The sequence below is a fragment of the Garra rufa genome, chromosome 1 (assembly GCF_049309525.1).
Source record: "Garra rufa chromosome 1, GarRuf1.0, whole genome shotgun sequence".
Lineage (NCBI taxonomy): Eukaryota > Metazoa > Chordata > Actinopteri > Cypriniformes > Cyprinidae > Garra > Garra rufa.
Window position 1 is genome coordinate 16042467 of NC_133361.1, and position 13264 is coordinate 16055730.

Genomic DNA, 13264 nt, shown 5'->3' on the forward strand with positions numbered 1-13264 from the left:
CCTGCAGGTCTTCTTTGTTCTTTTTCACAGATGAACATGATTCATAGATCTGACCGATCTCCCTCACGATGTGCTCCAAACCAAAGGTTGCAGCATGAAGTTCCTCAGATATTGTTTCAAGTTCAGTTTGTTCAGATTTGAGATACTGAGATTTATCATGATTCTCTTTCAGTTTTAAGACTGTTGACCATTTTACATCATACTTGTGGCGAAGAGCAGAAAGATCAGCTGATGTATATTTATCCAGGAGAATTCTGAGCCATTTGAGGAAAAATATCTTCTGATGTTGGTCATATGAATTCATTTCTTTAATGAAGTATTTTATAAAGCCACTGATATGACATTCATGCTGCTGGTGACGGATTTCTATGTGTTTTCTACTTTCCCTTTCTGTCTTATATGCTTGATGTCGATGCAGTTCTTTGTTCTTCTGACTCCACTGATGCCACAGCTTCTCCTGATGAGGCAGAAATGATTCTTTGATTTCTCTTAGATCTTTCTTCTTTAGCAAACTGACCATCTGCTGTGCTGCTTCTCTTCCTCTCCTGCAGTCATCATCATCTTTCTCATCTACTCTGATGCCTGGGTGTTTGGACACATCTTTAAGTCTGAAAGTGGAAGATGATTCTGAGAGACAAGCATTTATAGCTTTTCTGAGTTCTTCAGATACATCTGACTGATTTTTGTCTTTCAGACCAATTATGAATTTCCTTTTCTTCGTCTCAATTATAGTAGATTTATCCTCAGTAAAAAGACAAATGAGTAGTTTTTTGTCTTTGTAGAGTTGTTTAATTATTTCTGCATTTCTGTCATACTTGTCTGCTCGTGGTAGAATTACAACATTGACTGAGGCCATTTCAGTGAGGATCTGCAGCTGTTTTTCATGTTTTCCTGCATCACCGTGTAGATTACAGAATGCAACACAGTCAGTGAATTTATCATCCTGTTTTCCAGAGGGGCAGAACCAGGCGATCTCCACCACTCCATCCATCAGGACTCTGGTTCTGCTGCTGCCTGGGCAGTTCCTGTGGAAGAATGTGTTGTGTTTCTCATTGATCAGACTGTTCATCAGCTGAGACTTGGATGAAGACACAGAACCAAACCTGAAGAAAGACACCATTGGAGTTTCTACCTTGTAGATCGGCTGGGTTTGACTGATGATTTCATTGTTGGTGTTTCTCATCTTCCAGCTCTTGTTGATTTGTCTGAATGTCCAGAGAGGAAACTCAATCTGTTTTGTGACTGGATCAGGAACAAGCAGAGGCAGAGCGTACTGACACTGGGACAGTTTAGTCACCATCAGCTGCTTCAGGAAACCATCAGCACAATGAAACACAGCCATCTGAACATCCATTGGGTGAATCTGATCAGATTGACTTGTTTTTTCTTCAAATAAGCCAATGTCTTTTTGATGTGTGTGATAATGTTCATTGGGATCTTTAACACAAATGTATCTTGCTCTGTAGTTCATCATCAGTAGTTCTTGTATGAAAGTCTGAATCAGCTCTTTTTCAGCACAAGACTCAAGGATCCTTAATGAATGTTCATTTATCTGAAGAACATCTGCAAGTTTAATTCTATTGAGGAGCCTGATTTCAATATGAAGTCTGTGAAATAGATGATTCAGTGTTTGTCCTCCAGCTATTGCCATGTTTTTCATTTCCCCTTTCTCTCTTTCATACTCCAACTGTCTTCTCTTTAGTTCATCTTCATGATGTTTTTCAAGGAGTTTCAATTTCTCCTCAAAAGTCTTTTGTTGATCTTCTCTCACGTTTCGTTCTTCTTTCAGTCTCTTCTCTAAATCTTGTAGTTGTCCTTGACTCTCTATTTCTATGCTCTCTTTCTCTCTGATTATTCCGTCTATTTCACTCTTGAGTCTCTGAATCTCCTCATCTGCAATCCTTTTTTCTTTCTCTCTCCTTTTATCTTCCTCTTCTTCTCTTCTAGTCTTTTCCTCTTGTTTCTGTCTCTCCCATTCCTCTCGTTGTCTCTTCATCTCATCTCTCATCTGCATGTCCGTTTCTGTCAAATTTCTTTTATATTGTTCTTCTCTCTCAAGGAATTCCTTTTCTTTTCTCATTTTATCTTTTTCATATTTTTGTCTTTCTTCCTCTTTTTTCAAAATTATCTCTTCACATTTAGATTGAAGATCTTCTTTCTCTCTTTCGATTCTCTCTTTCTCTTGTTTCAGTTTCTGATTAAATTCATCACAAACTCTCTGTTCTTTCTCTGTTCTTTTCTCATCCTCTTCTCTTCTTGTTTTTTCCGCTTGTTTCTGTTTCTCCCCTTCCTCTCGTTCTCTCTTTATCTGCTCACGTATCTTTTCCTCACTCTCTTCTTTCTCTTTTATTAGTGTTTTGTATTGTTCTTCTCTCTCAACAAACTCTTCCTCTCTTTTCTTCCTCTCTGTTTCATGATTCTCTCTTTCATTCTTTATTTTATTTATTAATCTCTCTGTTTCAGTCTCATTTTCAGTCCTAAGTTTTTCTTTTTCTGTTTTTATGTTGTCATTTTCTTTCCTCATTTCCTCTATTTCGTGTCTAAATGTTTCTCGTTCTCGTCTCATCTCGTCTCGTATCTCTCTCTGGTGTTTCTCTTGTTCTGTTATTTCTCTTTTCAGTTCATCTTCTCTTTTCTTTCTCTCTTTGTCTTGATTCAGTCGTTCTTCCTCCATCATCATCTTCATTCTCTCATTCTCTTCATGTTTTTTCATCAGTTCTTCTCTTTCCTTCTTCATTTTCTCCATCAGGATCTTCATCTTGTTTTCTTCTGTTTCATGTTTAGATTGAAGATCTTCTTTCTCTTTTTCCATTCTTTCTCTCTCTTGCTTCAGTTTCTGATTATATTCATCACAAACTCTCTGTTCTTTCTCTATTCTCTTCTCATCCTCTTCTTCTCTTCTCGTCTTTTCCGCTTGTTTCTGTTTCTCCCATTCCTCTCGTTCTCTCTTTATCTGTTCATGCATCTTTTCCTCACTCTCTTCTTTCTCTTTCATTAGTGTTTTGTACCATTCTTCTTTCTCATTAAACACTTCTTCTCTTTTCTTCCTCTCTGTTTCATGATTCTCTCTTTCATTCTTTATTTTACTTAATAATCTGTCTATTTCAATTTCATTTTCAGCCCTAAGTTTTTCTTTTTCTGTTTTTATTTTATCGTTTTCTTTCCTCAGTTCCTCTATTTCATATGTAAATGTCTCTCTCATCTTGTCTCGTATCTCTTTTTGATGTTTCTCTTGTTCTCTTATTTCTCTTTCCAGTTCTTCTTCTTTACTCTTTCTGTCTTTGTCATTATTCTGTCGTTCTTCTTCCATCATCATCTTCATTCTCTCTTTCTCTTCTTCTAGTTTCTTCATCTCTTCTTCTCTTTCTTTGAGTCTCTCCATCAGGATCTTCATCTGTTGTTCTTGTTTTTCTCTTTCCATTTGTCTGAACATCTTACATGAGTAGAAACTCCCTCCGTTTGCTTTCACCATGTTGTCTATCTTCTCCAGTAGATCAGACACCTGTGTTCGGTCTCCAGTCTGATTATTATTGAACACATGATATCTGTTTCCACACGCTTCAATCAGCTTTCTTATGGCAGATCCAGGTTTCCCCAAACACTGATCAATGGTTTTGTCCTTCAGATCATCTCCTCTGGTGAAGAGCACCATGGTGTACATTAATGAGTTTTCACCAAATGTCTGTTGAATGATCTTCACTGATTTTTCCTCCTGTTTAGTGAATCGTCCCAGTGGTATCAGTAAGAGAAACACATGTGGTCCAGGCAGGATCATGGAGATGCAGTTGGTGATTTCTCTCTGGATCTCCTCATTAGTAAGTTCAGTATCAAACAGTCCTGGAGTGTCGATCACAGTAACGTGTCGGCCATTGATTTTAGATGTTTCTCTCTGACTCTCATTAGTCACTGATTCAAAAGATTGTTCCGCTTTAAATGCAACTCGTCCTAAGATTGTGTTTCCAGTTGCACTTTTCCCAACTCCAGTTTTTCCCAGCAGCACAATCCTCTGATCATCTTCACTCTTTGTTGAACCTGTAAAAGAGGAAATGTATCAGTCTTAAAGCCAAAAACTTCACAGTGTATACTTTGCCTACTAAGTGTTACACTGTTACTTGTTATTGTTTTTTGACTGCATTGTTTTTGTGAAATAATCAAGATATAGTTGACCTACAACCTTATCAAAGCCATATTATATGGAAAGTTTAGTGCAATAAGTTTTAGTGTAATATTTTAGAGAATGTATACACTGTGCATGTGTGTGTGGTCCCCTTTTGATTTTGTACATTTGCCCACTGATAAAAAAAAAATAAAATCTATTAGGATTAGAAGTAGGATTAGAGACAGAAGAACAAAAAACTAAATCCAGATAAACTGAAAAAAAGTTATGAATTGATTTGCATTTTAATGAGGGAAATACGTATTTGATCCCCTATCAATCAGCAAGATTTTTGGCTCCCAGGTGTCTTTTATACAGGTCCAAGTGCTCCTAATCCCAATCCCAATCTTGTTACCTGTATAAAAGACACCTGTCCACAGAAGCAATCAATCAGATTGCAAACTCTCCACCATGGCCAAAACCAAAGAGCTGTCCAAGGATGTCAGGGACAAGATTGTAGACCTACACAAGGCTGGAATGGGCTACAAGACCTTCGCCGAGCAGCTTGGTGAGAAGATGACAACAGTCAGAAGAAACACAAAATAACAATCAATAATCAATTTTCCTCAGTCTGTGGCTCCATGCAAGATCTCACCTCGTGGAGTTTCAATGATCATGAGGACAGTGAGGAATCAGCCCTACACTACTACACTGGAGGATGTTGTCAATGATCTCAAGGCAGCTGGGACCGTAGTCACCAAGAAAACAATTGGTAACACACTACGCCGTGAAGAACTGTAATCCTGCAGCACCTGCAAGGTCCCCCTGCTCAAGAAAGCATGTGTACAGGACCATCTGAAGTTTGTCAATGAACATCTGAATGATTCAGAGGAGAACTGGTTGAAAGTGTTGTGGTCAGATGAGACCAAAATCCAGCTCTTTGGCATCAACTCAACTCCCTGTGTTTGGAGGAGGAGGAATGCTGCCTATGACCCCAAGAACACCGTCAAACATGGAGGTGGAAACATTACGCTTTGGGGGTGTCTGGGGGATGATGGATGGAGCCATACTCTGTCAAACCTCAGACAGGGCACTGAAAATGGGTCGTGGATGGGTATTCCAGCATGAAAATGACCCAAAACACACGGCCAAGGCAACAAAGGAGTGGCTCAAGAAGAATCACATTAAAGTGGCCTAGCCAGTCTCCAGACCTTAATCCCATAGAAAGTCTGTGGAGGGAGCTGAAGGTTGGAGTTGCCAAACATCAGCCTCAAAACCTTAATGACGTAATGAGAGGATCTGCAAAGAGTGGGACAAAATCCCTTCTGAGATGTGTGCAAACCTGGTGGCCAACTACAAGAAAATTCTGACCTCGGTGATTGCCAACAAGGATTTTGCCACCAAGTACTAAGTCATGTTTTGCGAAGGGTTAAAATATTTATTTCACTCATTAAAATGCAAATCAATTTATAATTTTTTTTATTCTTTTTTTTTTTTTTTTTAATAAATCTACCATTAAAATTATAGACTGATCAATTCTTTGTCAGTGGGCAAACGTACAAAATTAGCAGGGGTTCAACATTTTTTCCCCTCACTGTATATATATATATATATTTTAATGCAGTACAAAGTTTTCTAAAAAAAATAATAATAATTTGACATTATAAAATTACAGTTAAACTTTCAGCCTCACTGCTCCATAGAATTTAGTAGTTTGGTGATTGGCCAAAATAATCAGTTAAAAATAAATAATAAAAAAATAATAAAAAAACTACTTTAACACTGCAGCTTGGCCTTTGACTTTGACATTTAAACATTTAAAGTAATGAGGTTCTGAATTTTACCTCTGCTGTTTAAAAGTGCAAACTTATAAAACACCATAAAACTATATTTAGAATTTGGTTACCAAAAAAATCTATAATTAAAAATCTATTTATATATATATATATTTTTTTTTTTTGTTTAAGACCAAGACAGAAAATCTGCTTATTACCTTGTGGCAGTAAATGTGTTTCTTGTGAACAAATTTTCTTCTTCATCTCTTCATATTGCAGCAGTTTTTTCATGTGAGCCTCCAAAAATGTCTCTGTGGAGAAAAACTCTCCTCTGTTTTCCTCCAGCATCTGCTCAATCTTTTCCATCAATGTGGACACTTGTGTTTTGGGACCAAAGAAATTATGTTGTCCTCCAAAACTCTGAATGACAGACTGTGTTTCTTCATTCAGTTCTGCTGTCTGATGCTCTGAATTCTCCATTATGAGGATCATGATGTGTTTGTTGATTCTTGAGCTGAAGATCCTCTGGATCTCCTCCATTTCTGCTTTGTCTTCATTATTGAGTGGAGCATCAGGAATAATGAGGAGGAAAACATGAACTCCAGGATGACAGACAGACACACAGCGGAGAGTCTGACGCATCACTTCCTCCTCTGAGAGCCGAATCAGAGCTGGAAGCTCCACCAGATTGATCTGACGTCCATGAAGCTCCACATCTGATCTTCTGTCTGTCTGCTGCAGGATCTGCTCTGATATGGAGGATTTGAATCTCTCGTCACTCCCGCACACAACCAGATTGAGCTTCATGCTCCCTGAAACTGATAAAAGAAGTTTAAGGAGATTACAAAATGTTCATATATTAATAAAAAACATATATATTTTCACACTCACGTCTTCCTGTGGTCTGTTGCTTCACTGTGAAATACTGTGAAGCTTCATATTTAGCACAAATCAGGTGATGTCCATCATTCTTTTGCTCAATGTCCTCAAACATCTGCAGAAGATCATCAGGAGAGCTGCTTTTCTGAAGACAGAAGTGTCTGGTTGCACATTTCTGAATGATTTTCTGTAGGATGTCATTGGTTTCAGTGTGCTCTTGTGTGCTGATCACCATGGTGTGTTGATAAACCTGCTCAGAGAAAGAGAGCAGCACCTTCTCCACACACTCTTGATCTTCTGCTGAACACTGCTCATGTTTGAGGAGCAGAACGATCACATGAGGTCCTGGATCAGACAGATTCACACACTCTCTCACTGTCTGTGTGATCTGATGATCTGAGATGTTTGTCTGGAGCAGCTGAGGACTGTTGATGATGATCACATGTCTGTCCTTCAATCTTCCTCCGACTCGCTCAACCACATCTGGAGGAGCTTCACTGTCAAACGCTGCTCGTCCTAATATGATGTTCCCCACTCCACTGTTTTCTGACACACTCTTCCCTAGAAGAACAATCCTCACTGCAAAGAGTGAAATTAGACTTTCAGTATTCGCAATCCTTTAAACACTAACACAAAACACATGTGACATGAAATATTTTATGATGCCAAGATCTTGAAGTGAACAGAATCCAACCACAGGAGGTTGCATTTACAGTACCTTGCAAAAGTATTCATACCCCTTTATTTTTTTCACGTTTTGTTGCAGCATTATGTTAAACTGCTTTAAATTAGTTTCCCCCCACATCAATGTACACTCCATACACCATAATAATGACAAAGCAAAAACCAGATTTGCAAATTTGTTAAAAATAAAACACTGAAATAAGTACATTGCATAAGTATTCATACCCTTAACTCAGTACATAGTTGAAGCACCTTTACATCCTCAAGTCTTTTTGGGTATGATGTGACAAGCTTTGCACATCTGCATTTGGCAATTATCTTCCATTCTTTGGCTCACTTTTCACCTCTCAAGCTCTGTCAGCTTGGATGGGGGCTGGCAGACATTTTCTAGAGTCCTAGTTGTTCCAGTCGTCTTAAGTCATGGATAATGCTTCTGTGAACCTTCAATGCAGCAGATTTTTTTCTAAACTCTTCACTAGATCACTGCCTTAATGCAAGTCTGTCACTGAGCTCGACAGGCAGTTATCTTGACCTCAGGACTTGTTTTTTGCTCTGATATGCATTTTCAGCTGTTAGACCTTTTCTGAGAGGCGTGTGCCTTTCTAAATCAGACTCATTCAAATGAATTTGCCACAGTTTAACTCCACTCGAAGTGTAGTAACATCTAGAAGCAATATGAATGCTCCTGAGCTAAATTTTGAGTGTCCCAGAAAAGGGTATGAATACTTATGCAATGGGATCTTTTCAGTTTTTTATTTCTAATAAATTTGCAAAGTTGTTACAAACCTGTTTTGTGCTTTGTCATTATGGTGTATGAGATGTAGATTGATGTGGGGGGAAAAAAGTAATTTAAAGCAGTTTAACATAATGCTGCAACAAAACAAAATGTGAAAAAAAATGAAGGGGTATGAATATTTTTGCATGGCACTGTATCACTTGTGTTTTCAAAGGGATAAACTTCCCATAATTGCCATACACTCTTTGCTACTTCATACGTTTATGACTTACTCGAAGGAGGTTTGTCTTTGCTCCGTCTTCTCCTGCGAGAAGGATGAGGGGCAACAATCTCTGCATGAAGCAAAAGTCTTACATCATATTTGACTCATCACAGTAACAAGTCAACAGGGAAAAAAAAACATTTTAAAATGATTTTTACAAGCAACAATATTAGTCAAAACAATTGTGAAATGCTGGCAAAGAATAAAATCAGTTTTTCAGTGTTAACGACTTACTTTACACTGAATAATATGGAGAAAATATCTTGACATTTTCTCATATGTTATGTGTAATTTAGTAATCTATAATTAATCAACATATGCATGTAAATTATGTGCTTTGAGACTGATTTTTCTGTCTTTCTCACCTCTGTTATCAGCGGTTGACATGTTTATAGGCTGTTTTTTCCTCTGTCTCTTTCTTTAGTATTCAGCTGATCGTATTCTCTGACCCCTCACGTCTGTTTCTTCAGCTTCCTGTTCATTTGGTCAGACTATGCAAAACTCCATCACTGTTCTGTAGCTTTTGTTGTACTTTTCTAACCTCAAGTTGAACATGAAGCTCAACCTGTACATCTGCTGTGAGTTTAAGAAAGTATTTTTACCAAAAGGTTTGATACGGTGCTGTGACAGAAATGAAAGTGAAACTCATGATACTGCAGCTCATACATGTAATACATTCTTAATTAGTCTATACCTATCATTTAGTGTTGTATTTGATGTTTATATTTCTTATTACACACAGAGTATTTATAAAGAAATGTGATACCTGTATGTGAAGGTTTCATCATGCTTTCATGTTTATTTATTTTCTTGCTGCCAACATCAGAGCAGGAAGTGTAATCTGTGTATGTGGGTGGAGTCAGAAACATGCAATGAAAAACCTGTTTCTGTCCGTTCTGTTCTGTCAGGTGCATATAAAATTTAAAGGTACAGTTCATGGTAAAGTTAACAATTTTCAAAAAATGTTTTTTTTTTTTTTTCATTGCACATTCCAATTAATCTCAATCAAACTGTTACTAAGTAACAATAGCAAAAAATAAAATAAATAAATAAAATAAAATACAGCTAACTAGCACAATAAGCAATAAAACATGCAACAATACAAACAAAAAACATGATTTTTTTAAATTCTCTCTCTCTATATATGCAGATATGCAATGATGTAAAACTTCAATCCATCAATGAGATTTATTAACAGAATTTGACACTTGTCAGTCATCCATGATTTCAGTTTTTAAATCTTTTTATTAATCCGAACTCTGTTTTCTCAAATCCAGGTCATTGTACAACTAAAGGCAGATTATGGCTGGAAAATTATATAGGCCTAAATTATCAGTGAATAATGAATAATGAAACACAACATAGTGTTACTCATTATGGAGAGTTGTACAAAATCATATACAGTAAATCATATACAAGTAATACTTAACAGTCATACAAAACATGCAGTTCTGTGGGAAAAAAAACTGAAACATGACTTTGCCCAACAGTAAAAAAGAAAAGCAATAAGCAAAACCTGGTGTGAGGAACTCCAAATAACTAGTTTTTAAATAAGTGTATAAATCATTTTAACAATTCAGAAAATAGAGTAACATTTCAAAACGTCTAAAGCTAAATGTTAACATGTAAATTAACTGATAACATATGTTTAACAACTTGTAGAGTCAGTCTATTGGTTAATCATTTGGAGTCTCCAAATGGCTTTTTTTGAAAGGATGCCTAGACTTTTTTTTTTTTTTTTTTTTTTAATAAAAGCTTACAGAAACTACATTTTTGGGAGTATCATCCTCAAATTTGAATCAAAGCATGATCAGACATTCAGCTTTATCTTTTTGTTGTTTTCAGACCTGTGGCATCCAATCCTCATCCTTTTGTTCCTAAGTGAATTTATTCAAAGATTTTGCGAGTCACTTTCATGTGTATTTTACCTTGTTTTACTCTGTTGCTATACTAATTTTGAGTTATTAAAACTCCAGAGTAACAAATTGTCAAGTGTCTAGTTTCAATCAATACCAGATTTATAAAAATAGACCTTAGGGTTCAAGAGCTACAGACATTTTTATTTGGGTAGGTCGTTTTTCAGAAAATGCTCAAAAATGGGGCACAGGTTAAGAGGGTCTTTTGAGACATGGAGAAGAGAACTTAATCAACTAAACATTTCACATCAGAATATACCTGCTGAACACACAGATTTACTTCAGGTCTTTAACAGAAGACAAAAATAAAGTTCACTGATGTTACTTCAGCAAATATATTTTAATTATTAATTACATTGTTTTACTAATCCAGCCATTATTTATTACATTGTTATTTCTATATGTGCATAAAATGCCCTCCAGACCATTTCCATGTTGTACTTTCCATCAGTGTGAAAAGCAAGTGTCATATTTCTAAATGAACGTATAACTCTAGTGTGGTTTTTAATGTAAATCTGCACTGTCCTCTGGTGGTGAGACTGTGGAGCTGCAGCTTCAGATATTACAGAAGAAAAGACCTCAGACTGCATTTACATTTACCACTTATTCACTTATAAAGATATCATACTGTCATACTGTTGAATTCTTATTCATAGCAATACATCTGTGGAGTTTAGAAATATGACTACATATTACAGTATGTGGCATTGTGTAAGCATTGTGTTAAATTTAGGTATGGGGTAGGATTAATGGATCTAGAATGCAGTCATACAGAATAAGATTTCTAATGGATCATTGCAGGCTGTTCCACGTATAAAAGTGTATCACAGATTTAATCAGAGCTTGAGGTGATTTGATCAAATTCTAATGAGTGTCCCAATATTGACACTTTTACTTTCATTTTATTGTTTACTGTTTGGTTTTATCCGTAAAGTTGATTCATATCTGGATTAGAGATCTCAGTTGTTTATGAGAATAAAGTTATAATGCTTTTGCCCAGCAAATAAATATGAATACTTTTCATGACCCATACCACACTGTTTTTTTATTTTATTTTTTAAATCTGTTATTTTGGTGCATATAATGTTGTAATTGTTTGTATAAAAACCAAACTTTTCACATTTTATAAATGACTTTAAACTACATACAAACACTTTCAGAAACAAACTAAGAATAAAGTTAATTTTTAGTTTTAGAAGTATTTATTCATCCCCGTGCTCCAAGTTCCTTCTTTTAATTTCCATTGTGCAGATATGTTGTAAAATTGTCATGATCGGGGCTGTGGGTTTTCCCTCAGCCACCTGGGGTCGCTGTTTTCCCTTCCTTGCACTGCACTTCCCTGATTGTACACCTGTCTCGTCACACACACCCCAGCTGATCCTCATCATCACAGACTTTATAATCCCCACTCTTCCCCCACTCTGTGAGTCTGCATTGTTTCTTATTTCATGTATCCTGTCCTCGATGTTTATGTTCCTGCCTTGCTCTAGTCGTATTTGTGCCGTGTTGGCCTTTTGTTGGTTTGTTCGTTTGTTTATTTATATTAAATACCTCACTTACCTGCATTTGGACCCAGACCTCATCACTCACCCGTGACAGAATGCAGACACCAAGAATGGGTCCAGCGGGGAGGATTTTTTTGCCTTTCAGGGAGACGGTGACTGTGTCCAAGGAGATGGCGGCCATTTGCGCTCGTTGGGCGGCGGAGGCGGCAGCGTCCGCTATCTCGGTTCCTGACGCGGCGGTCGTTGAGGCGGCTGTGCCCGAGTGGATGGCGGCCATCTACGCTCGTTGGGCAGTGGGGGACGCTCGTCTGGTGGCGGTTCCCGGGGCGGCGGCGACCGCTATCTATGTTCCTGACGCGGAGGCGGCTGCGCTCTCTGTTCCTGACGCGGAGGCGGCGGCGCTCTCTGTTCCTGACGCGGAGGCGACTGCGCTCTCTGTTCCTGACGCGGAGGCGACTGCGCTCTCTGTTCCTGACGCGGAGGCGACTGCGCTCTCTGTTCCTGACGTGGAGGCGACTGCGCTCTCTGTTCCTGACGCGGAGGCGGCTGCGCTCTCTGTTCCTGACGCGGAGGCGGCTGCGCTCTCTGTTCCTGACGCGGAGGCGGCTGCGCTCTCTGTTCCTGACGCGGAGGCGACTGCGCTCTCTGTTCCTGACGTGGAGGCGGCTGCGCTCTCTGTTCCTGACGCGGAGGCGGCTGCGCTCTCTGTTCCTGACGCGGAGGCGGCTGTGCTCTCTGTTCCTGACGCGGAGGCGACTGCGCTCTCTGTTCCTGACGCAGAGGCGACTGCGCTCTCTGTTCCTGACGCGGAGGCGGCTGCGCTCTCTGTTCCTGACGCGGAGGCGGCGGCGCTCTCTGTTCCTGACGCGGAGGCGACTGCGCTCTCTGTTCCTGACGCGGAGGCGACTGCGCTCTCTGTTCCTGACGCGGAGGCGACTGCGCTCTCTGTTCCTGACGTGGAGGCGACTGCGCTCTCTGTTCCTGACGCGGAGGCGGCTGCGCTCTCTGTTCCTGACGCGGAGGCGGCTGCGCTCTCTGTTCCTGACGCGGAGGCGGCTGCGCTCTCTGTTCCTGACGCGGAGGCGACTGCGCTCTCTGTTCCTGACGTGGAGGCGGCTGCGCTCTCTGTTCCTGACGCGGAGGCGGCGGCGCTCTCTGTTCCTGACGCGGAGGCGGCTGCGCTCTCTGTTCCTGACGCGGAGGCGGCTGTGCTCTCTGTTCCTGACGCGGAGGCGACTGCGCTCTCTGTTCCTGACGCAGAGGCGACTGCGCTCTCTGTTCCTGACGCGGAGGCGGCTGCGCTCTCTGTTCCTGACGCGGAGGCGGCGGCGCTCTCTGTTCCTGACGCGGAGGCAGCTGCGCTCTCTGTTCCTGACGCGGAGGCGGCTGCGCTCTCTGTTCCTGACGCGGA

At 39.6% G+C, this 13264-nt stretch overlaps 1 protein-coding gene across 1 annotated transcript in view; it reads right to left on the reverse strand.

The window, feature by feature from the left end:
* Positions 1-6670, reverse strand: part of LOC141290255 (interferon-induced very large GTPase 1-like) — a 453394-nt gene extending 446724 nt beyond the window's left edge. Inside the window, exons 1-2 of the mRNA XM_073822473.1 lie at positions 6090-6670; positions 2-4032 (exon numbers count right to left, since the gene is read on the reverse strand). Of these exons, the coding sequence (XP_073678574.1) occupies positions 2-4032; positions 6090-6513 (4455 nt within the window). The 5' untranslated portion in view covers positions 6514-6670. The remainder of the gene's footprint in view (position 1; positions 4033-6089) is intronic.
* Between the last annotated feature and the right edge of the window lie 6594 nt (positions 6671-13264).